Source organism: Phyllopteryx taeniolatus, chromosome 15 (assembly GCF_024500385.1).
Source record: "Phyllopteryx taeniolatus isolate TA_2022b chromosome 15, UOR_Ptae_1.2, whole genome shotgun sequence".
NCBI classification, from domain to species: Eukaryota; Metazoa; Chordata; class Actinopteri; order Syngnathiformes; family Syngnathidae; genus Phyllopteryx; species Phyllopteryx taeniolatus.
This window is the reverse complement of record NC_084516.1, coordinates 10,379,439-10,405,498: the sequence shown is the minus strand read 5'-3', so window position 1 is coordinate 10,405,498 and position 26,060 is coordinate 10,379,439. Positions and strand designations below refer to the sequence as shown.

Sequence of the window (26,060 nt, the reverse complement as noted above, 5' to 3'; positions counted from 1 at the left end):
CAACTTGGATAAACACAGGAGCCGTTGTAGTGTTGCCCCGTTAACATGGCACACATTTTGGCTTGACCCTCAAATCTTGTTGGTTCAGTGTATGTGCACATTTGCACGCACGCACACACGCATGCACACACACAAACACACACACACGCGCGCGCACACACACACACACACACAAACACACACACACACACACATGCTGTTAACTCAAATCTCAATTTATCAACTAGTTCATCTTGAGCACAGGCTCTCTCATTGACGTATCCACGAAAACACAATGTACAGAGAGTTGACTAAATTAAACATCAGTCTTCAATAATGTGCGACAAACTCTAATGACCAGTGCTAATGAACGTAATGTTCTGTCATTTCTGCATGATGTTGGAAAGAAACTGGACTGGAAATAGGTGAATCTAACTATTGTACAGATATACTTCTACAGTCTTGTATGTAAGCCCCCTCTCAACCCTCCTATTTTTTCCTATTCTTTCTTTCACCCCCAGTCTCTTGCTTTTCGCCTCGTAAAGATGACTGAATGTGCAGTGGCATGCAGGGCGTGAGTGACTCAGGGTGTGGGATTGTGCTGCCACAGAGACGAACAGTTAAAAGTGTGTACTTTTGAATCAGATTAGTCATAGTGCAAGTGTGCATGCAACTTATTTTAGCATCAAGGTGTTTGTCATTAGCTGAAGAGTTTTTCTTTGGGAAGTACATACTTCTTCTTCTGCCTCTCTACAACACATTTCCAATTCAGGTTTCAATCATGAGCTAATGCTTGACCTCTGTCACAATTTCCCAGCTTTCACCCTTGGCCTCTTTTCTTGAATGGGCTTTACACCAAGTCTTAAGTGTCATCTTTTGTGGTCTTTTAATCTCAGAGAGTGTGTTGAAATTTTGTCCAATAATTTAAAATAAGATCTGTTTCATGTATGTTTAAGTGGCACTCCGGATTTGTTTTGCATATTTTACACAGAGATATGAGAAAACATGCATTCAGGTTGCATTCTGGTGACAATATCCTTGGCTGCAGAAGTTTTACAACTGTATCTTGCTTGGAGAGATAGAGAAACGTGACAGTTGGTGGGACTGAGTCACAAAGAAATCCTGCAGTGAGAGGCACAGCATGTGGAAAGAACACGTGGTGGCATTTGCGGAGTTAAAAGTGGTCCTTGACATAGTTGCTCTTCTATCATTTTAGGTAATGAAAAAGCAGAAAGTCAAGGCCTAATAGGCTGATTCATTAAATCCCCCCCCCCCAAAAAAAAAAGAATTTTCAATATGTAAATCTTTTTTACTTTTAGACTTGATTCCCAGATTTTCCCCACAGACACCGGGGGTCTGGAAACACTAAACACTATAATGCTGTTAGACGTTGACAAAGGGGCATATTGTAAACAAAAAAAAACAAAAAAAGTGTATAAGTACATATGGGAACCATTGCGCCAGTGTAAATCATCTGAAGGAAAAGCCTTTTGGTAAATGAAAACTCTTGATATGATTGGAATGTCTCATAAATCAGTTGCCCCTGTCTTGACACATAACAGGTGATGTGTGCATCTCATCCTTGTAGCACAATGAATGCATGTTTAAGTCTGTCAAACCGGATCATGTGGTGCAAAGCCCAAACCAACTAAGGTGAGCACCTCAAACGTCAGTGACGTCAAATCAAGGAGTGAGTGCCTCAGCCTGCATCAAAATGCAGAATGAGTCAGTAATCTAATTGAAGCCATTTGATTTGTCATCATAGTGTAATGTAGCGTGAGAGTTCCACCCTTAAGTTACAGCATACAGGTTTAAGTTAAAAACTTGATGTTGAAAGTGCTAAAAAAGCGCTTTTGAATTTAACCCTGGAAAAGGTATCATAGTACTGCATTTATGTTCCAAATGGTGTTCCATGATTAGAGCAAATGACCTTAAGACGTCTTTGAAAAGCTGCAAAAATAACCCTCCATCATTCACTGTACGTTGAATTCACTTAGCTGGATTTGAAGAAAACCTTGTATAATAACGAGTCACATGAGGGTGAAAGGGGTGAGTCATTAATTAAAGAAGCTTTTTTTCCCAAAAACTGTCAACTGGTAGTATATACATTTTCTGTTCTGTCCTACAAGCGAAATCATTTAGAATGTATGGATGTAGTAGATACAGACAAGCATCAGACTGATACTGCCTCTCTGAAATTTTTATTTGGGAATGGATAGGGTGTGAATCAGCTTTTGACCTGGAATGTTGCTTTGTTTGCAGATATGTGTGGTTGATACGATAGAAGCCGATTTTCATGGTTTGGCCCTTGCTATAAGCTTGGTTGTGTGTTAACTCCTCAAAAGAGTGTAGATGGTAATCAGTGTACCGAATACATGCCTGTAAAATATCCACAACTACTGGGCGACTTCATTGCAATTGTTAGCTTCCATCTTGGTTTTGGCAGAGCACAGTGTAATTTTCAGTCAGCAATCCAACAGTGAAAGATGAGATTTTCCACTAGTTTGAGAATTGCCACTGGTGTCGTTTGCTTGAAATGAAAAAAAGAAAGGTCTCTTTTCTAACCGGGTGGGCCGCTCATTTACAGTACAGTAATATGAAAGATATGATGATGATCCCCCCTTCACTAAATATTTTTATTTAGATTAATCTTTCTGTAGCTTTATAATTTTCTTTCTTAAGATATCAGATCAATGAAGAAAGACAAAGCATAGAATACTTTTGTGTTTTTTGCGCTAGACTAAAAACAAAAACATTTGCCACCATCCTTAGTGTTGAGTTGTTTTTCAAAATTTATATTTAAAATGTGTTAAATCTGAGGACAAAGAAGAATATAATGCTGGTGTCGTGTGATCAAACTATCAAAGGAGTACGTCTTCGTCCGCATTCTTCTTTGTTGGTTTTCGCCACACTCTTCTTCGGGGTGGGTGGACAGTTGGAGATGATCCCCACTAGTCATGTGGATGATTCTAGTAAAGTATTGGCCCATTGGGCATTGAGAATCGAGAACTGATTGGAACCGGGACTAACGTTCCGGTTCTCCCTGAATCGTTCAAATTTTTAAAAATTTCGATTCCCAGTTTCGATGCCTAGTCCGCCGACCCCGAATAAGAAGTGGCGAAAACCAACGAAGAAGATCGCGCACGAAGATGTCCTTGTGCCCAACGGCAGCGACGCTGAACAGAAGTGTGTCTTAACTTAAAATTAATGACCAGTCGCCTCAGTGCAACACTTGGAATAAGATTCTATTGTGCAAAGGAGGCTTTCATGTTGTGTAGCGTCTGACGCGTGCCGAGCCTCACCTACACCGCACTGAGAAAGTAGAGGAATGTTCCAAACAGGTGTTTGATGAGCATTCCTCTACTTTCTCAGTCTTTTTTGCCACCTGTCCCAGCTTTTTTGGAACGTGTTGTAGCCATAAAATCCCAAGTTAATTATTATTTGCTAAAATAAATAAAGTTGATCAGTTTGAACATTAAATATATTGTCTTTGTAGTGTATTCAATTAAATATAGGTCGAACATGATTTGCAAATCATTGTATTCTGTTTTTATTTATGTTTAACACAACGTCCCAACTTCATTGGAATTGGGGTTGCACAGAGATCAGAGTGCTAGAAAAATGTTGCCAGGGACTGACTGCAGAGTGGAGTGGGAAGTCAAGTGACAGAGAAATAGTTTAAAATAGAAAAAGGAAACACTGCCATTATTGAGCCCTTCACATTGCACTAAAACACTGATGCATTACTTTTTCTGCATTCTATCATAATGTTAGAACATTCGAGAAGTCCCATCCATCCATCCATTTTCTGACTGACATGATTAGTAATCAATTGACTCTACCTGGTGAATTCGTCTACAACACATTCGAATACTCATGTGCACAGAAGTGTTCCAGCTGGATGGCAGGCACAGAATGTCTCACATTTCTTGAGGCGCTCAAAGACAGGGAAGGTGGCATGGCTAGAGGAGGAGAAGGAATGTAAACACATGAAATTTGAATTTGCTGAGTATGCTGTGTGAAGTCACAGTGCCAACATGGTGAATTTAACGCCACTATGCCAGATCATGATAGCACAATGCAAATAGTTTTATCTCAATTCTCGTATATAGTTTTCATAACTTTCTGTGCTCTTCTTAAATGAGATTTTGAGAGCTACAATGAGTTATGAATGAATGAAATAAAACTTGTACTGCTTTCATAGAATTGTCTCTTTCTTACAAGTTACTGCATGAGTATTTAGGTTTCTTCAGACTTAGATATTATTATGATTGCTGGCTATGGACTACAACAGACAAATCTGTTGTGGCAATTAGCCACCTATTACAACTGAAAATGAAATATATGGAGTTTATCCCACCTTTGAAGCAGCAACAGCTTTCATTCTTCTGGGGAGACTTTGTACAATATTTTGTTATGTTCTTTTCTAGTTCTTTTCAAAAGTGTTTGATGGTGAGACGATACAAGCTCTCAGGCTCATTCACCCAACCATGGCTTATTGACCTAACGTGCCCTCGGGCACGGTCATGTTGGAATAGAAAAGTTGTGCCCATCGTATAGTGTAGTGATAGCTTTGTCACTGTGGTCAGGTGAAAGTAAAATACCTTTTTCCCCCCACTTTCTTGTTATATATTTTACATAATTGACCAAGAAATATTTTTCTGATCTTTTGGAAAATTTCGGCGGCACGGTGGCCGACTGGTTAGAGCGTCAGCCTCACAGTTCAATCCCCGGCCTCGCCTGTGTGGAGTTTGCATGTTCTCCCCGTGCCTGCGTGGGTTTTCTCCGGGCACTCCGGTTTCCTCCCACATCACAAAAACATGCATTAATTGGAGACTCTAAATTGCCAGTAGGTGTGACTGTGAGTGCGAATGGTTGTTTGTTTGTATGTGCCCTGCGATTGGCTGGCAACCAGTTCAGGGTGTACCCCGCCTCCTGCCCGATGATAGCTGGGATAGGCTCCAGCACGCCCGCGGCCCTAGTGAGGAGAAGTGGCTCAGAAAATGGATGGATGGAACATTTCTAACCGTTGTGAAAATATGTCCTGACAAACAGTTCATATGGTTGCAGTTGCAGATTCACGTAGGTTTAATAGGGTAGTGGTCTACTGGCCTTGGATCAGGGCTGCCTTTTATTTTGATGGTGTTATGTTTCCTCAAAGTCAAAAGTCCTCATCCTGTTTGACTTAAACTATCACGTCATCCTGTTTTAAAATTTAACTCTCTCCAATCACTGTCCATTTATCGCAGCACCTTTTTGTGATCGTTGATTAGATTCCGGCAAGCGCACTGACATTACGTGAGCCAATGATAATACGTTGTATTGATGAAAGATTGTTGATATTTATTTTATCATTTGAAAACTGATATGTTTAGCTGAGCGGCCTTTTGTCTGCCAAAAATTGAAACTGCACTGCAGTTAGTCATCATGAAATGTTTACAAAAAATGTCAGCTTGACAAACTATTGTGTATGAAAGCATAAAATGCCTTCCCTTAATTGAATCCTGTTGCATGTTTTATAAACAGTATTTCTGAAATAAATAAAAAAATCCTCAAATGTTAAATAATGCAGTTTTGACTCTTGCATAACTGTTGGGTAACCTTTAGTAGAACATTGTACTGGAGATTATAGTAATACTGCAGAGGAAGTTGAATGCCCCTCAATATCACAAAAGTCATACAATTAAAAAAAAAAAACTTATTATATTCAGTCAACACATGCCTCTAAAGTTGCATTAAACAAGCTCAGTTCATCAAAGGATTATCTGTGTATGTGTGAGTGTTTTCTGATTTATTTTTTGCTTTTTAATGAGTGTATTTTATTTTTTTTTTTTTAAATTAACAATACTCATTCTAAGAAGGACAAGCATCAACAAAGGCTGTTAAGAGAAGACTAATATACACCAGAAACTGTTGTGAAGCGGACTCATTGTAAGGGTTAGCCGGGATTCCAATACTAGCTAACTAAGAAGTTTGAAACTTGTGTGATAAGGATGTTAAAATAATTAGATGAGTGAGGTGCAACTCACCTTCACATTGCGCATTTGTGACAATTATCTTTTTTAATATCAAGCGTCTTACTTATTTTTACATATGTATGACAGTAAAGAATTTTAAATGTCAATCAAATGATGCTTAAATTGCATATAATAGATTTGGTGGCAAGTGTGACTCAAAAAGATTGTTTCTATTTCCTATCAAATAGAATGTTAACCAGCCTCCTATACTATACTATCCAATACTATACAGTATTATCCTACCATATATCTTAATACTATGCTATACTATATACTAAACTATATATTTTTTGCTTTCGTTTTATTGCTCAATCAATGTAGTGCTGTTAAGCAGTGGTCAAATTAAAAGTTAATGAATAGATTTGAAAATACAAAGCTGCAGATACGCTTGCCATAAGTCCTCATGATTACACTGTACCTTCTGTGTCTTTCCAGATGCCAGGTCTTTTGTCTAGTCCTGGGAGTCTGACAGTCATCTGGTTTTTATCTTGGTCACTGTGTCTCAGTGGTGCTCAGATTTGGACCAATGAAGGTAACACACTTCTAGTCCTTGCACTCCTCCCCTTATCATAAGGACATATTTTAAATATACATTTGCAAAGGCATACGCACACCTACTGTATATACAGTATACTCACAAGGAGTGAGGTTTGAAAGTACATGAGCAAGGTGTTGTTGACCCATCTCAGTTACAGAAACTGCTGGAGAGAGAGGAAAGGCATCTACCATTTAGAATAAAATAACTGGTTATCCTTTAACTCAGTGATTCCCAACCAGTGTGCCGTGGCACATTAGTGTGCCGTGAGAGCTCTTCTGGTGTGCCGTGGGAAATTATCAAATTTTACTTAACTAGTCAGAATATTATTTATTGACAACAAATTATGTATCTTTGTTCATCTATCTATGCAAGTGGCATATAAAGACAGACAGAACAAATAAATGCTCTTCTATTAGATGGCAGAAAGTGTATAATTGACTTGTGTATCAACTTTTGCTGACATTTTTGTTTGTTGGTGTGCCGTGAGATTTTTCAAATGTAAAATATCTGCCTTGGCTCAATAAAGGTTGGGAATCACTGCTTTAACTGTATATGTTGTCCTTTTAGGAAAACACCGTAAAACACTTATACGTTTCTAAATTAAAACATTTTTAATCTAGTGTAACCACATTCACTTTTATGGCTCTCTTTTTCAACCATTTTTAGTCCATTTTAAATTCATATTTTTGTTCAGTGAGCCCTTCAGAAGAATTCTATTGTTGATTGGTTTTCCCTTACTCATTATCTTGAAAATCTGGTATTGAGAAATCGATATTGTTGCACATGTTTCTTTCTTACCGAGACATTGTTCTCCTTTTCTTAAGGGCTCTCCAATGTTTTTTTTCTCCCTATGTCTGGTATCTGAGCCAAGTTGAGGTTAAGTTATTCATTAATTAATAAGACTACTGGCCCTTAGCCCTTTGAGTAAAACTGTCACTTTTTTTCCCTTCCTGTAACACGACACAACATCCTTGTTCATGTTCATGAGTTCTAAAGTTTTGTTGAACTGATTTCAACAAAAGAAAGCCATGCAGCTTTTCTTTACACATACATTTGTGTGAAGGTTTATTTGTATATGTGGAGGCATGCACTTAAATGCATATGCGTGCGGTTTTGTCTATACTGTATATGTATGGGTACTTGTGCATGTGCTGTGGCCTTTTTGCCAGAGGCAAAATCAGATGCGTGTGGAACGCTGCGGGTTTGGGGAATAATGTGTTTGACTGCCAATAAAACATGAATACGCACATTCAAACCAGCCAGCTCTGCACTACACCAAGGATTATGCATATCCAAACGCACGCACGCACACACACACACACATGCACACACGCATGCGCATACACAAAAACAAGGATTAAAGAGTGCGTTATCTAAATTAATCTGATTAAGTTTCAAGAGAGGTATTAACTAAAACTTTCAGATGGAAAAACTCTATAAACAAATAGTTGGAGGAACTACATTAGGATGGCACTCGGGAGAAAGCAGATCTCTGCCAAGGCCAAAACATCCTTGGAGCCGCACCAAATGATACACATTCACCTGTCACTCAAATTCATGCATTAGGCATGAGAGTAGAGGAAAGAAAGAGTTGTTTTAAAATAAAAACATTTAGTATGCTTATTCAAGGCGGCACAGTGAACGACTGGTTAGAGCATCAGCCTCACAGTTCTGCAGACCGGGGTTCAATCCCCGGCCCCGCCTGTGTGGAGTTTGCATGTTCTCCCCGTGCCTGCGTGGGTTTTCTCCGGGCACTCCGGTTTCCTCCCACATCCCAAAAACATCCATGGTAGGTTGATTGAAGACTCTAAATTGCCCGTAGGTGTGAACGTGAGTGCGAATGGTTGTTTGTTTGTATGTGCCCTGCGATTGGCTGGCAACCAGTTCAGGGTGTGCCCCGCCTCCTGCCCGATTATAGCTGGGATAGGCTTCAGCACGCCCGCGACCCTAGTGAGGAGAAGCGGCTCAGAAAATGGATGGATGGATGCTTATTCAAAATGTACTATCTGTATCTTTACTTTCTTCTACAGAGTTCACCGTTTATTTGCTTATTTTTGACTGTGTCTTTATCTTTCATTCATGTAACACGATCTACTGTATGTGCTTACTTTAAATTTTCTTAGTACAGTCAGGAGGTTTTATCATCTTTCATATTGGACCTATGGGCACCTTTAAAGTGTACGCATTACCCAAAACCCTTGCAGCAAGATACCACATTTTGCTTTTCCCAGCTGTGTATAGCCATTCAAATCGCTAACTCCAACCTGAACTCAAATGTATTTTGAAGAAACAGCTTTTAGTCTTATAAGGACAGCAAATATTAAAATATCACAACAGATTAAATATAGCAGTATAGCTGTAAAGAAAGTCTTTTATGCGTATTTTATTCATTTTGTTCTTGTATTTTTTTGGTGTTGCTAAGTGTAGTTCCTGCTGGAGTGCAAGATTTGTCTGAAATGCTTGGGCTGGACAGAGGTGGTTTGACTTGTGGGCTACCGTATTTTTGCGACCTTAAGGCGCACCGTATTAAAAGGCGCAGTCTCAGTTACCGGGTCTATTTCTGTATTTAACACATACATAAGGCGCACTGTATTATTGGGCGCAGGCATGGTAAAACATACGTTAGTTTAAAACATATGGTAGCATAAATGCACGCTAAAACATATACTAGCATGCATTTTAGCGTATGTTTTTAAAAAGGCAGCGGGAGCAAAACTGAGTTCGGTATTTAGTATTTAACAATGTACTCACGTTATTTTTTAATCAATCCTCATCCACAAAACCCTCAAAGTCCTCATATTCTGTATCCGAAATGAACAGCTGGGGAAGTTCTCCATCAAATACGCCGGGTTCCCTCTCGTACGCGTCGGAGTCAGTCTTGTTGCCGGGGGGCTGTTCAGCAATGATGCTAGGGTTAGGGTCGGTTAGGTTGAGTTAGGGTTAGGGTGGGTTAGCGTTAGTGGGTTTTATAATAACGCCGCCACACTGATGTTACATACTTGTTTTCCTGTCTGGAAGCAATAGGGTGTGTCCTCTCAGGATGCAGCACCCAATCATATTGCAGTGGTACGTGTCTTAGAGCCAATCATATTGCAGCAGTGTGTCCTGCCTCGAACACCAGTGAGATTCCTAATCATGTGGCAAGGACGTTCAGAATCTTCAGAATTACTGACGTTATTTTAATGCCTTCGTAATTGAGCAAAATTGAGTCTTTAGGGTGAAAATTATGGCATGGCATAAAACCTTTATTAACTCTACAGGCAAAAAGTCACCGTTTTAAAGGTCAAACCAATGCAAATATGAATCATCCATCCATTTTCTACCGCTTATCTGAGGTCGGGTCGCAGGGGCAGTATCTTTAGCAGGGACGGCCAGACTTCCCTCTCCCCAGCCACTTCATCCAGCTCTTCCGGGGGGATCCCGAGGCATTCCCAGGCCAGCCGAAAGTCTCTCCAGCGTGTCCTAGGTCGTCCCCGGAGTCTCCTCCTGGTGGGACATGCCCGGAACACCTCACCAGGGAGGCGTCCGGGAGGCATCCGAATCAGATGCCGCAGCCACCTCATGTGGCTCCTCTCGATGTGGAGGAGCAGCGACTCTACTCTGAGATCTCCCGGATGACCTCACCCTATCTCTAAGGGAGAGCCCGGACACCCTGCGGAGGAAACCCACAGGGAGACGGTCGATCGCCTTCTCCAAGTCCACAAAACACGTGTAAACTGGTTGGGCGAACTCCCATGCACCCTCGAGGACCCTGCCGAGTGTGTAGAGCTGGTCCACTGTTCCACGGCCAGGACAAAAACCACACTGCTCCTCCTGAATCTGAGATTTGACTTCCTGACGGACCCTCCTTTACAGCACCCCTGAATAGACCTTACCAGGGAGGCTGAGGAGTGTGATTCCCCATGTAGTTGGAACGCACCCTCCGGTCCCCCTTCTTAAAAAGGGGTACCACCACCCCACTCTGCCAATCCAGAGGCACTGTCCCCGATGTCCACTGTCCATGTTGCAGAGGTGTGTCAACCAGGACAGCCCCACAACATCCAGAGCCTTTAGGAACTCAGGGCGAATCTCATCCACCCCCGGGGCCTTGCCACCGAGGAGCTTTTTAACCACCTCGGTGACCTCAACCCCAGAGATAGGAGAGCCCGCCTCAGAGAACCCAGACTCTGCTTCCTCATGGGAAGGCGTGTCGATGGAATTGAGGAGGTCTTCGACGTATTCTCCCCACCGACTCACATCAAGGTCAGCAGCGCCCCATCCCCACTATACACAGTGTCACCGGATGGTGGACCAGAATTTCCTCAAAGCCGTCCGGAAGTCTTTCTCCATGGCCTCACCAAACTCCTCCCATACCCGAGTTTTTGCTTCAGCGACCACCAAAACTGCATCCTGCTTGGCCAGCTGGTACCCATCAGCTGTCTCAGGAGTCCCACAGGCCAAAAAAGCCAGATAGGACTCCTTCTTCAGCTTGAGGGTATCCCTCACCAACGGGTTCGGGGATTGCCGCCACGACAGGCACCGACCACCTTTCGGGCCACAGCTCCGGTCGGCCGCCTCAGCAATGGAGGGGCGGAACATGGTCCACTCGGACTCGATGTCTCCCGCCTCCCCCGGAACATGAGCAAAGTTCTGTCGGAGGTGGGAGTTGAAACTCCTTCTGACAGGGGATTCTGCCAGACGTTCCCAGCAGACCCTCACAATACGTTTGGGCCTGCCACGTCGGACCGGCATCTTCCCCCACCATCGGAGCCAACTCACCACAAGGTGGTGATCAGTTGACAGCTCCGCCCATCTCTTCACCCGAGTGTCCAAGACATACGGCCGCAAGTCCGATGACACGATCACAAAGTCGATCATCGAACTGCGACCTAGGGTGTCCTGGTGCCAAGTGCACGTGTGGAGACCCTTATGCTTGAACATGGCGTTCGTTATGGACACAGAAGTCCAATAACAGAACACTGATCAGGGGGTGGGGGGGCTGGTGGAGTGTTCCTCCCAATCACGCCTTTCCAGGTCTCACTGTCATTGCCCACGTGAGAATTGAAGTCCCCCCAGGCAAATATGAATCAATAAATTTTTATAATAACAATAAAACATAGATGAATGATTCATGTTGCCCATGTGCCTCAAGCATCTCACTTTTAACAATGTTAATTGCTGTATAAGTGTAAAAAAAAAATCTAATCACTGTTGATATTAAAGCATAAAAACTGAACACTCACTAAACTGATCTCTTGTTCGGTATGTTGAGATCTCGTGAGCTATACTGAAATCCCGCAGGATGTCATGCTTGACAGAGGTTTGAATTCTGACTTTAGAGGCTCACTTTTTCACTGACATTGTGGTCCAATACGCAATTGTACCACAGTGGGAATTTGAATTTACAGAATGCACTGTAATAGCATTTGAAAAAAGACTTTGTTCCCTCGCCTCATTCCTCTTTTCTAAGGTGTAATTGTAATAATTAACAAGTATTGTGTTGTTCATGCCAATGTGACTCTCGCATATAGAGCAATTGGTGAATGAGATGACTTGTGTATGAAAAACACGAAACTGAAACTCTGGCCAAATGTTGAGTTACCGAGTAAGAAAGGGCCTGCAGAGTGGGCACTGAGGTTGTGAATTAATTAAAAAGTTTGTGTGCTTACCCCTGTGCTGCCTGTCAAATATTTTTACACTTGAGCTGTGCTGTAAAAGCCAACTTTCATATCATGTAGCAATCTAAACACACACACACACACTTTATACTGAAGATATCGTATCCACTTGGCAAATTACTAAATTCAACACACATATTTATTCAGATACACACTGCTCTTAGTTTTGCACCAAATCTTGCTTACCTGGCAATTGCATATGTAATATTGACCGCTTGGTATAAATATTTTGGCCATGTTATAAGTGTGAGCCTTTTCATTTATTGAACATAAAGTGACCTATAAACTGCAACAATTTTGGAAAAAGTATTGTTGGATACCTCAAAACTGAAACTGCGCCATTGCACTCCACTGGGTGTGAGTGAGAAAATACTATTTGTGATTTGGGGCAGAAATAATTGAATTAACTTGCATGCTGTGTCGAGTTTTTGTAATGCAGTCAAATGGCCTGCAAGTTGGACCTTTTTATATCACAACGGAAATCCGACCTCATCTTGAATCCAGACACTAACTCAGACATTGTCTCAAACTTGGACACAAAACAGTCTGATGTGTAATATTATATTAAGTAATTACTCTGTCTTAAATAATGAAGACAGACAAGGATTCTCTGTGAGACCTGAATTGGTTCTGAAGATAATGTTGTTTTTGCCATCTAATTTAAAACAAAAAAAACAAATGCTATACAAATGTCTCATCAACAGTCCAGTCTGTATTCCACCTTTCACCCATATCAAGGTTTTTATGTGACCCTGAACAGGATAAGCAGTAGGAAATAGGTGGACGGATAATTGATTGTTCATCTTGACTTTCATTGATCAAGAAGCATTTGTTCAAAGGCTAATCCATAGTTTATGGTAAATTGTGGTCAAAATTGTAAACTTTTGTTGCCGGGGTCTTTCTTCTCCAAGGGCTTTTTCTGCCTTACAAGTTTTTACACTTGAAAAGCTTAAACTGTTAATATCACAAGTACGATTAAGTGTATGAGTGAATAGTTTTAATGTTATTCCTTACACTTTAGTGGCAGTTTATTATTGCAGCAAAGCTGCTTTTTTGATACTGATGAATGGAATTGTAATGATTACAAAGACGAGCTTCCAGAGAAACTTAAACACTCAAGACAAAGTCCGCTCAGATGAGTCCCTGAAGGACCCCTAACCTTCTTTGGTCATGTTATTGTGTCCCTACTGTAAACTGTGATGCATACATCACACTAATTCAGACCACGGCGACATAAAATATGACTGCTTGTAGGTCAGCCAGACAAGCAGTGTGCTTTAATATTTTATGTGACATCTGTGTTTGCAGTTTCGGACGTGCAGTACGGGCGCTTGGACTCTAATGTGACACTGGCATGTGGGAAGTCACAAATTAAGTAAGGAATTTAAAAGTAAGGATGGTGTTTGTACCATCATGTTGTCTGCATTTCTATTTTATAATGGCCAAGATGTTTCCGGCTAAGGTATACTGGATTTTGTAAACTATTGTTTACAATATTAGTCAATCTTTTGGAAAAACTACAACAATTTCATCTAATTGGTTTTGTGAGAAAGTCCCAAACTTAGGTAACATAGTCAATTACCAGACTTTTCGTATTTCCTCAAACTGAGGCCTCTGCTCCAATAGCCTCCTGACTACCAGAAAAAAAACAAATTAATCCAAACACCATTTTTTTTTTTTTTTTTTTAAGGGGTCCTTGTTTTAGGTGGGGAAAAGGTTTATTTTTAAGATCTTATGCATCCACTACAGTGGAGACATACGGAATACAGTTAAAATCATTCAGACAATTTATTAATGTGTTGGTTAAGGGATTTATATGACAATAACCTTTCAAGCCAAAATTAGCTCAATAAACAGTATTACGCACTTTTTTTTCCTCTTCCCATAAAAGGTGCTTGCCCTGATGGATGTCATTTTCTTTTAATGAGAAAGTGAAATGGAGAATAACCGCATTCCTTCACATTTGGTATAATTAAAAAGCCCTAAATTTCCTCTTTAGGTGGCAGAAGGAGTTACTTCAGTTAACCAAGTAGTGTTTGGGGGATATTCCTGTTTACAAACTGAACTACAGGTTGACAGGAGGATAGGTGCTGTGTATCAATTAATCCCCAGGTGCTTCATCACTTTGAATAAATATGGTACCGCACATGTACTGTAATTTCTCGTGTATAACGCACATTCCCCCCCCCCCCCAAACAAAAATAATTGTCAAAAGTCAATAGGGCGCATTACAGGTATAGGAGAAAATGAAAAAGACTTTCACATTTTATAAATATATGCCGCCATCTAGAGGTTATGAAAAAGCTGTACACTTACATTCCACTATGCCACCGCCCCCTAGAGGTTATGAAAAAGTTGTACACTTTTTCATTCTCGTATGCCACCTAGAGGTTATGAAAAAGGTGTAGCCTACACTTTCATTCCAATATGACTGGGGTACATATGACTGCATATTTGTACAATTGTGCTCATAAGTTTACATACCCAGGCAGAATTTGTGAAATAGTGTTGTTGTTTTTTTTAAATACGACTGATGACCGAACAACAACCATCCTTAATTTCTTTATGGTTATGTTTTGTTTAATGATAATACTTTTCTGAAATGCTTGACCGTTTAATTTGAATCCCATTAAAATAAAATTAAATGGTCCTTCATGTTTTCTTAAAAGAATTGTACACATCATACAAATTCTCCCTGGGCAAGCAAACATATGAGCACAACTGTGTGTTTTCTCATTTACTGAATAAAGGTAGGTCTGTGAATTTCAAAATAAGAAGTAAATAAAAAGAAAGTATTATGTGTTCAAATAAAGTCCAGATTGATTGGAGACTCTAAATTGCCCTTAGGTGTGACTGTGTGCGCAAATGGTTGTCTGTTGATATGTGCCCTGCGATTGGCTGGCGACCAGTTCAGGGTGTACCCTGCCTCTCGCCTGAAGATTGCTGGGATTGGCACCAGCACGCCCGTGACACTATTGGGGATAAGCGGAATGGAAGATGAATGAATGAATGAATAAAGTGCTTAACATCAGAATAATTATTTTTTTAAAACTAACAAATTACAGATAGCGGCACGGTGGACGACTGGTTAGAGCGTCAGCCTCACAGTTCTGAGGACCCGGGTTCAATCCCCGGTCCCGCCTGTGTGGAGTTTGCATGTTCTCCCCGTGCTTGCGTGGGTTTTCTCCGGGCACTCCGGTTTCCTCCCACATCCCAAAAACATGCATTAATTGGAGACTCAAAATTGCCCGTAGGTGTGAATGTGAGTGTGAATGGTTGTTTGTTTGTATGTGCCCTGCGATTGGCTGGCAACCAGTTCAGGGTGTACCCCGCCTCCTGCCCGATGACAGCTGGGATAGGCTCCAGCACGCCCGTGACCCTAGTGAGGAGAAGCGGCTCAGAAAATGGATGGATGGAAATTACAGATAATACTTCTTGTTTTGATCTTATGGGTACAAGCAAAATCACGCAATGTAAAAATGTATTATACATGGGTAGAAGGGTTTTCCAGAATTTTTAGCGCAACTTTGGGGGTGCGCATTATACATGGGGGCGCATGATACACGAGAAATTACGGTATGCCTCATTTGTACCCTCAGGAGAAAAAAACAACAAAGTGGCTGCAATTGCCTTTGGTATGACTGATAGACCAACATGTACATTTTTTAGCGCAACACAACAGACCAGACATGACCAGGGACATGTAATTTGTAAATTTGAAGTTCACGGTGCAGTTTGGAAAGAAAGTGGTGCTAATAATCACTTTTGAGTCAAGTCTTCCCAAGCTTAATAACATGTTCCTTAGTAGGATACCAGTGGTGTGGCATCTAGATGACAGCCCAGCATTACCATGGCACGAAGTAACATCAGATGGATCCTTAGTCCTGCTGCACGTCAACCTTTCAGCCCAGGGCAACTACAGCTGCTATAACAACCAGGGGCTCCTCCTTCACTCCATCAAACTCAGACTGGGCTGTAAGTGGTCTTGTCTGCATCACAAGGTCTCTTGTGAAATTGGTGCACATTAGTTTATTTGTCCTGCTATACATTAGTCTTTCTACAGTTTTAATATACACTGTGCTCTTTTATTCAATATAGGACATTTCTGTTTATCTCGAGTGTTTTTTTAACTTTTTAAATTTTCATATTTTTTTTTAGAGCTAGGTTTCTGCCACAGTGTTAATCAGACTATTACTATTGGTACTTGAAGAAAACTGGCGTTACTTCCACCACATTGACAAAGACTTCACTTCCTGTGACTGTCTTTAAAAGGAAATGGCTCCCTAAGTGGCCTTCCTTTTGAGGGAGAGGGCGCCAAATACACACAAATTGTTTTTAGTAGTGCAGTATCTGAAACTTATATTGCTACTTCTACTTCTTTTGTCTCAAGGATAACACAACCTCTAAATGTATGTATAAATAACTACCTCTGATTCTTGTTCTTCCAGATCCCCCTGGGCTGCTTATCATTTCCTGTCAAGTTCCTAATCACGCTCATGTTCACTGCTCCTGGGTGGAATCAATGAAGACATTTCTTCCCGTCGAGTACAACGCCTCCCTCAGGTAAAAGGCAATTATTGCAGCTCAACATGAGTATAAACTATTTGAAGTGACCACTTGGTTGCAGTGTTTTTGTTCTAACCCTTACATAATAAATGTTTTATTATTTTCATCATGTCAGTTAATTTTTTTTCTTTTTCAAGGGGGACTGGCCCGGAGTGGCAGCCTTGCCTGGTGGACGCAATCCACAAGTACTGTGATGTAAAGCCTCCATCCTTTTGGCAGACGATCCACACGTTTAAAATTACGGCCACCAATGCCCTTGGGTCTGAGACAACGTCTACCCGATTAAAGTTAGATAAGCTCCGTGAGTATGGAGATTTTGTTGATGAGTGAATTATTCTCTCTTATCCTGAATAGGGGTATATATATTTAAAAAAAAATATATATATATATATATACCTTCATATATATATATATATATACTGCGATTGGCTGGCAACCAGTTCAGGCTGTACCCGCCTCCTGCCCGATGATAGCTGGGATAGGCTCCAGCACACCCGCGACCCTAGTGAGGAGAAGCGGCACAGAAAATGGATGGATATGTGTGTGTGTGTGTATATATATATATACATACACACACACACACACTTTTTATTTATAATGTAGCCAATGTTATCAGGTTCTCTTTATTGCCTTTGTCACTTTCATTGTTGCATACAGAGCTTTGTACAGCAAACGGCCTGCGTTTATTACTCATTTATCCTCACACAGGAACACCAAGTGTCATACAGTATGTGCAGAGGCTGCATATAGTTACCATATGTTCGCTTCATCATCACAGCATCTTCAAGACCGTTATACCAGTATTTGATAATTATACCTTAGTTTTCACCTTTACATTCTTCATCTCACATTGGTATGAATATGGGAACACATTTTAGGTTGAAGTTGAGTGATATGGGCAAGATGATGTTGGCATTATGTACAGTATCTGCAGTTCAAGCTCCAGTTTTCCTTGTGATTTTGCGATGCAATTACAGTAGCACCATACAAACTGCTTTTATTTCAAAGAGGCTCTTTGACTAAAGCGTGTACAGAGAAAGCTGATGTGTATATTCACGTGTAGAAACAAAACCAACGAAAAAATTCCAAGTAAACACATCTTTAGTTTGAATGTCTTCAGGTGTTTGCTTACCCAAACCCTTTTTCTTTCTTTTCAGTGAAACCTGACCCTCCAGAATCTGTGTCGGTAAATGAAGTGGAAGGCTATCCACAGAGGCTGATTATCTCATGGAACTTTCCCTCCTCGTGGCCACAACATAATGCTTTCCCACTAGTGTTTCACATAAGATACAGGCCACATGGATCTCTATACTGGTCAGAGGTTAGTAAGGGTCCTTGTACATTAAATTAAACACAGATCAAATTATTGTATTTAAGACATGTCTTCGGAGTACTTCCACTTTTCTTAATTTTGCTGTCCTTTCTTTTCCTGTCTAACTTAGGTTTACTCTGAAGAGAGTCTAGCTGTGATTTTTGATGCCTTGGCTGGCCACCTTCACCAGGTCCAAGTCCGAGCGAGGGACGAACTGGACGCTGAGAGCCAGTGGAGTGACTGGAGTCCTCTGCATTATGGCCGGCCCTGGGAAGGTTAGAAAGAGATCTCTGAGATTGACTTTATTTAAATAATATTCCAGTCACATCGACAGGTGTATCTCAGTAAGAAAATTGTGGAAAACTTTTAAAAATGTTACTTCAATTTAAAAACTGACAGTACAGTATTTCATGATTTATTTTCATGAAACGTATTTTCATGTGGTTAATGAATCTATATAATACAAGTTTCACTTTTTGAATTGAACTGCTGAAATAAAAGAACTTTCGTAGGATTGTGATGCTCATTTATATGCAGTGAAAACGTCAGTAAAGGTACAGGGATTAGTGAGCAAGGATAAATGCCGCAGTGTCACAATAGTAGTGCACATTAGTTCTAGTCAAAATCAATCACTGATAGTGTAGTGGCGCACTCGGCTCACTTCCCTGCAGCCCGTTTGAGTTTAGTTCCCACTCAGTTATGTTGGTATGGTTGAGTGTCTCACTAGTTCCTTTCACACTGGCTTCCCGGTAAATTTGGCACTTCAGAGTACTGGTTATGGCGGGATTTGTCAATTTCAGACCACCAACGGATATTGCTGCAAACGAAGTGCGCCTTCAATGCGGCCTACCGCAATGAGATAATTAGATGTGTGGCTATACCAGCGCTACAGCATCTTTCAATGCAAAGAGGGCGTGAGAAGTTACTTTTGACTGTTAAAGTTCACACTCCCTTCCACACTGGTGCCGTTCTGCCTCTGATACAAACCTTGGAAAACAGCCAATTCTCAGGGCAACTTCAACCCCCACCTCAGCCTTTATTCCGCATCGGTACCTTACATAAAGGTAATGGTAAAACGCAGAAAAAATGTGATTGAGGGTGTAGTACACCTTTTTTGCCATCTCAGTAACCTCGAACAGGTTCCTGTTCCTCATGACCCTGAAAAAACATACAGTAGATGGATAGTCAAAAGTGAATGTTGGTTTATTTGGTTTACTTGAAAAAGCTTTTCTTGTTGCCATTTTTAAAGTATGCATGTCACGAAATGAGTTTATTTAGGACGCCATATGCTCATGCTTTTTGTATAAGTTCCCACTAATTCCTCTTAAGAACATGTGGGGCTCTTGAGTTGAGCAAGCCTTGGTGTCGAAAACAATTGACATTTGTGTGTGTTTGTGTGTTCGTCCTGCAGATCCCGCCACATCTGAACCGCCAGAGGATAATTTTCCAGACTATTTTTTTCCCTTCAACACAAAGCCAGAAACCTCAACTTCAAAGTCACATAGTAAGTTTCTTCAATTTATAAATGTGTGGTCATTTGCGTGGCTGCACAGTGGAAGACTGGTTAGCAGGTCTGCCTCACAGTTCTGAGGACAGTTCTGAGGACCTAAAATCCCGGCCCCGCCTGTGTGGAGTTTGCATGTTCTCCCTGTGCCTACGTGGGTTTTCTCTGGGTACTCCGGTTACCTCCCACATCCCAAAAACATGCATGGTAGATTAATTGAAAACTCTACGCCCGTAGGTGTGAATGTGAGTGTGAATGGTTGTTTGTTTCCATGTGCCCTGCGATTGGCTGGCGACCAGTTCAGGGTGTACCCCGCCTCTCGCCCAGAGTCAGCTGGGATTGGCTGCAGCACCCCCTGCAACTCTTGTGAGGATAAGCGGTACGGAAGATGAATGAATGGTCATTTGCTATATCAGTTTACTTCTTTGCCATAAATGTGATATTTGAACTACAGAATCAAACTATTGGCGCCATATGCTCATGCTTAACTTTTTGTATAAGTTCCCACTAATTCCTCTTAAGAACGCCATGAGCATATGGCGCCAATCAAACTACTGGCTTTGAATGAGTTTGGATAGATCGAAGCTCATTTTCATCGCCGCAGGCGATATAAGTCATCATTTACTGTTACTATAAATGCCTTGTGCTGGCCTTATGGTTCAAATTACATATAATTCCACTAATATGTACCCGTGAGCTGTCAGTGCTTTCTATACAGCAGTATATGAAATTATGAAAATCTAAATGCATGGAAGCTGTGCTATACAGAATGCACTTCACGCACGTTCCAAAAGTGCACGCTCTAAACACAAGCTTACATTTTTAAACACAGTCCATGATACACTCAATTTGATAGAAAACTGTATTCGTGAGTGATTAGACCTTCTAAATGTGCTGTGAACCAGATGAATTCCCTTTGTGTGTTCTCAGTCAGTCCGCATCAATCAGTCAACATTTTTTCCATGTTTGAATTTGCCTTACTTTGATTTGTATTTGTGCATTTTGAGTGGGTCTGTTGACTCTCGCCACATTGTAAAGATTAATGTAAAGCAATGATATCTTATTTAGAATGAGTTATATCAAAATTATCATGCACCCATTCGCATTTGTCCCTCAAACAACCCAGAGACATGAGTATGAATTCTTAAACTACTGTATTTATTTTACTAAACTTTGACATCTCGTCTCATTCTACCATCAGCCTTCTGAATGTCATGATCTCTGCCTCTCTAGTCACCTTTTTCTTTTCGCCTAAAATCCTAATCTTTCCCTTCCAGAGCCAGTTGTGCCGGATGACAGTAATTTGGGATTGGTGATTCTGCTGGTTTTGTTTGCCGTGGTTATCATAGCCACTGTCCTTTCCCTCATCTTTGTGGTGTGGTAAGACACACCCACTTGCAGTCCACGTATACAATCACAAGCATTTCAATTTTTAACCATTTACGCTATCACTTGAAGTTGTTTTTTTGTTGTTGTTCTTGTTGAAAGCAAATAATAATTGTTTTGTGTTTCCAGGGTGAGGCAGAGGCGGCGTGAACATGTGACCAAACAGGAGCTCACCTCAATGGTCAAAATGAAGTCCATGCCAGTTTGATGTGAGGCACTTTATAATTTATAGTTGCCAGTTCTACTGTATATTAATGGAGACAAATTGTGTTTTTCCCCCCCGCAAATTCATCAAAATGGTTCCCACTTAAAGCGCAGTACACACAAAAAGACAATCCGCCTGTTTGTGGCGATTCTGCCCCTTCCCGACCAAGCACATGAAACGCCAGACAATTTTATGTCTTATAAGATTATCCTATAAGATTGTCCTCAGGTCTGATGTGTCTTACGAATGGATTCGTCACGATTTTAGGGTCAGCTACAGGTCAGGGCCGGCAAATTTAAATAACGAACGTGTTCAATATTTACAACCAAAACTCTTTGTGTGTGAGGAACGCTGACTCCTCCTGCCTCATGAGGCCGAGAACGGTGACTTGGAAAACAATGTAGCCAATCAAAGAAGCACCCAAGCCTGACAAACACGGAAGCGACTGTAAATAAAAACTAAAATGTCTTAGTCGTTTTTTTTTAGAACATCGCCATTTTACAATGCTCTCGGCTCCGGCAACCTTTGAGAACACTCGGGAAACATGGCCGCCTATCTGGAAGAGTTTCTTCTTCTTCGGTTTTGTGAGATTACGTGTGATCATGCAAGATTTCTAGATCGGCGGTACAACAGAATCTTTGTGGTCTGCTGTGTTGAGACTTTCAGAGCACATCACAAACATGACGACCAAAACTGTTGAATGCCCGATTTTTTAAAAACTTTATGTGATGTCCGTAGCAGATGAAAAATCTTTTAAGAGTGGAAAAATCTTTGTGGGTACCAAGCCTAATTTAGAGCATGACATGTATTTTGACCGAAGAATGTCAGAGACTATTGGCAGTATGAAGTCGCTGGGGAACTCTTTTAAATTGTGAGCAAAAATGGTTAGTCTTTTTCAAAGGTCCCGTATTTTGGCCATTTAGACTTCCATAGAGTGACTCTCTAATATGGACTTAGTATAAAAGTGTCCATTTAATTAAAAAAAACACCTTGCATTTGTCATACAAACGTCCAGAAAAGGCCCCTCTGACAGCTACTTCTGTTTGACCCAGTTTTGGATCAGCTTTGTCCATATTTGGCTAAGACCGCCTCCTTTCCTCTGATTGGTTGCCTCCGTGTAGAAACCCAGTTGTGAGAGCACACGCTTATGTTGACAGCGCCGGCTCGGGAGCGGAAGGGGAACGCGGAGATCTTCACTTGTGACAAAGATAAGCTCGAGAAATTCGAATGACTCGGCCTCTCAGCAGAAAAACGCCTGCAATTCAAGAATGCGTGGACAATTTTAATTCATATTTCACATGTTGACTGAGGCACCACAGAGACAATATTACATCCCAAATACTAGAAAAAGTTTGTTTGGAAAAACACGGGACATTTAGGTAAAGTAAATACCAAATCAAAGTCATCCTCGTTTGCAGTATAATCCCCCTCACCGACTTTATGTTGTTGCACGTGTATTTTTATATATTTTTTTTTAAATATGATCACTTCCCACGCATGTGGCTGTGCCTCTCCTCAGCTTTGCCCGCTTGGGAGATAGTTGTGGATGGCGCACATGTCCTCTGTGGTGGAGATGATTATAAACCTAAAGGGGACGCTCGCTTATTCTAAATCCATTTGCGAAGTTAAAACAAGTGGCATGGCAGTGATGCAAACGAATAAACAAACACGATACAGACGGGTGGCTACAATACATTACTTGGCTGAGGCCGTTATTCACCATATGGATTAAATACCATCAAAATGCTACATTTGGGCAAATCCAGTCCATGTGTTGCTATAAAAAACTTGCACATATTATGGGCTTCTAAATATGTCATCCAGTCTGTTATTTACATCTGGCAGTGCTTACTGATATGATATATGGTTGTTTTTAATGTGGTGCCCCCTCTTCATCCTTCTCCTCCTCCTCTCTCTCTCAGGTCAATGTCAAACATCATCTACTCCTCAGCCTGTTCTAGGGCTTGTCTGAAGATTCAGCATTCATGACAGCATGCTGACCTTCGTATCCAACTACAATAAATGAACCGGAATCCATTTAAGATCTATGATGACACAAACAATCCCACCCAAGTCCCCTTTTATGATGATATGATGGAAGACTGTCAGTTGTCACATCGATTTACATTTCCCTTAATTTCTTTCAGGTTATTTTGGTAGTCATCGGTGGTTTTGCTGCACAGTTTCATGTGTCCGTTTTAACAGACAGACTCAATGCTGTGAATAAGTCGCAACTTTTATCTGGCAGCATTGAAGTGTCAAGCGTAAATCAAGAGGCCTGAAGAAGGGCAGCTGAGAAAAAGTTAGGCAACTTGAATTGTAAACACTTCATGTATTATACTTTTTTTTTGTATTGCACGGTTATGTTCCTTTTTTTAAATGCCTCTATGTACTCATCCATCCATGGAGGGTGTCTAAAAAAATGGGGATACAAAGTCGATAAAGGCCTTTTCACAAACCATCAGCATTATGACAACGGATACAAATGTAGGAAAATGTCATAGTTATTTTAGTGAATCTGTTTATGCTGATTCAGATTATTCAATGTAAAGTGCAGTTTAGTGTCTTTTATCAAACAAACCCAAAACAATGATCATTGACTGACTTAATAATTCTAAATGTATCCCTGTTAGTTTTGAGCACTTAATGTAGCAAGTTAGAAACCTTCAGAGGCGTTATGTGTTTGAATGTTGTTACAAAGTAGTTTAAATTCCATTTTTAAGGGTTTATGTATCTGGAAGAGAACAATCCTTTGGGAAAGTCTTGCCCTGCAAGGAAATCCCAAAGATGTTTGTACAATGCACCTTTGGGTCTAATAGGCTAATGGGGTTGAACAAGGAGCCTGTTCTTATGACAGTTTAGTAGAATTTTGTAAGAAAGGTTACACATTGTAAGTAATGCAAAATCTGGTTTCTGAGGGCAGCTTTTTTAAAAATGTTGATCATAATACAGTGGAGCCTCTAATTTTGAACAGAATGTGTACCAAAAGGCTGGTCAACATCTAATTTGTTCAATTTTTAGCATAAAGATTAAACACCACTTTGCCTGAAGTCTTGTGTCACTGCAGCAGTTTATTTTTGTGTCTGTGAAGTACAAATTTAGAGGTTCCACTGGAAGATTTGTCCAGTTTGCTACTAAATTGTCTGACAACACATTGCAGCTTAAGCAGCTTGCAAGCGCAGCTCACAGCTGACTTTGACACGGGGTTCTTTTTACATGGCGCACAGACGCTCACAATCGTTGCTGATAAGTGACAGACCGTAGTTAGAGATGTCATTTTACTTTATTTTACAAGTAAAAAGGAGGGAGTACTGCCAAGAAGACTTACACTACAGCAAGTAAAGAAGGATCTATTGCCTTACAGCTTTTTAAAGAAAAAAATAAATATGCGTTCAGTTCCAATTCCCTGCTTGACCAGTTTCATTGTGGCCATCTGGTCTGGCAAGATAGTCAAGGACCACAGTGGCCATGGTTACCTGACAAGAGCCTATCTTTATCTCACTACGTTTGGGTCCTAAAACCGTCTTCTTTGGTAAACAGTAATGACTGGGAGGTCAATGCTCATGAAAAGCCCTAATTACCTCAGTTTGTTAAGTAATTCTTTCATTTCTCTCCTGTGTTTGTGTCCTCTGTTGATTTCGTGTTGCCATTGTATTGTGATCCAAAGCTGTGCAGTCAATGCCTGAATGACTGACTGACTGTGTACGATGCATCAGGAGCACAAGATGTCAAGCGCGTTGCGGTTTGACGACTGTATGTTCTCTCAAGCTAGCCCCACATAAAATGCACAGGTCCAGTTGAAGCTTTGTTTTTGTGTATTATTGTATATCACATGTACGTATGTAATGAAACATTTCCTGAATGATTTTTTTTCTTTTTTTAATGTACATAACCAATTTATGACAACACAAGTTAACTCAGTTTTGCCTTGGTGTAAGGTCATTGTCAATCCATAGATATTAAAAATGAACCATTCGTACCTATATATTTAAGGAATTGATTAAAAATATGTGAACTGAAAAAAAAAGAAAAGAAATTCCAGGTAAGAGCGTCAGAGAACATCCCTGAGGATACTATATGTCTATATGTTCCCAACATTGTGTATTTGTGTTGTCCTGCTCAGTTATGAAGCTGCTTTGTTATTTCTTTACTGATCATTGCTCGCTCAAACCAATTGTTTGTCATTGCATTATTTGGCATCATAAGGTCCTTTACATTTATATTGGTTTTTTTTTATGACAATATACAACACTTTTTTTGCAAGTTTTGTCTGGAGAAGATAACGTTCGCCCTTTCTAGTTACATTTGTCATATCAATAAATAAAAAAAATCTTTAAAAAGCGGAGGGGATTGCCAAACTAAACATTTAAATTGTTTTGGAACATTGCCTCATGCCAGCACAGATATTTTCATTTGTGTACCCCCGATTTGCTTAAATTATGACCTGCATCCATTGTTAAAAGCACACTTTTATGAAAGTAAAACTGAACTAAAAACACCACACGAAGGCGTCCCCCCCCTTGCTGTTAGACACATTTTGTAATACAATTACATTTTCTTTGCGCGAAGTGCAGTATTAGTGACTGTCCATAATTCTGTGTGAGCCTTTTTTTTTGTCTCCAGTGAAACATTGTTTCCTTTGTATGTGATGCCAGAAGGAGCCTGCATGTTGCTTTTACACTCAGGCATCCATCCTCAGATGTACATGGTGTGTTTAGTTTTGTTCTTTGCTTCATGCATTTTGTCTGATATCACCATAAGCTGTTATTCTCTTCCTGCCCTTGTATGTTTCTGTAAAAAAATTAAAACTATTTTATCACACCAGCAGCTTTAGGGGACTTTCAATTCTTCACGGTAAAAGCTGAAACAATGATTAAGTGATGTGCGGTATTGTAC

The 26,060-nt window shown here is 40.6% G+C and overlaps 1 protein-coding gene across 2 annotated transcripts in view; it reads left to right on the top strand.

Annotated features, from left to right (window-relative positions):
- Nucleotides 1-25,991, top strand: part of il11ra (interleukin 11 receptor subunit alpha) — a 47,340-nt gene extending 21,349 nt beyond the window's left edge. Inside the window, exons 2-12 of one of the 2 annotated variants that reach the window (XM_061747830.1) lie at nt 6,432-6,528; nt 13,500-13,566; nt 16,000-16,166; nt 16,640-16,754; nt 16,895-17,058; nt 17,915-18,078; nt 18,200-18,344; nt 19,481-19,573; nt 20,851-20,953; nt 21,089-21,168; nt 23,087-25,991. In XM_061747830.1, the coding sequence (XP_061603814.1) occupies nt 6,432-6,528; nt 13,500-13,566; nt 16,000-16,166; nt 16,640-16,754; nt 16,895-17,058; nt 17,915-18,078; nt 18,200-18,344; nt 19,481-19,573; nt 20,851-20,953; nt 21,089-21,167 (1,194 nt within the window). In that variant the 3' untranslated portion in view covers nt 21,168; nt 23,087-25,991. Of the gene's footprint in view, nt 1-6,431; nt 6,529-13,499; nt 13,567-15,996; nt 16,167-16,639; nt 16,755-16,894; nt 17,059-17,914; nt 18,079-18,199; nt 18,345-19,480; nt 19,574-20,850; nt 20,954-21,088; nt 21,169-23,086 lie in introns of both variants that reach the window. The other variant, XM_061747829.1, reaches the window with a different exon arrangement.
- Nucleotides 25,992-26,060: the final 69 nt, after the last annotated feature.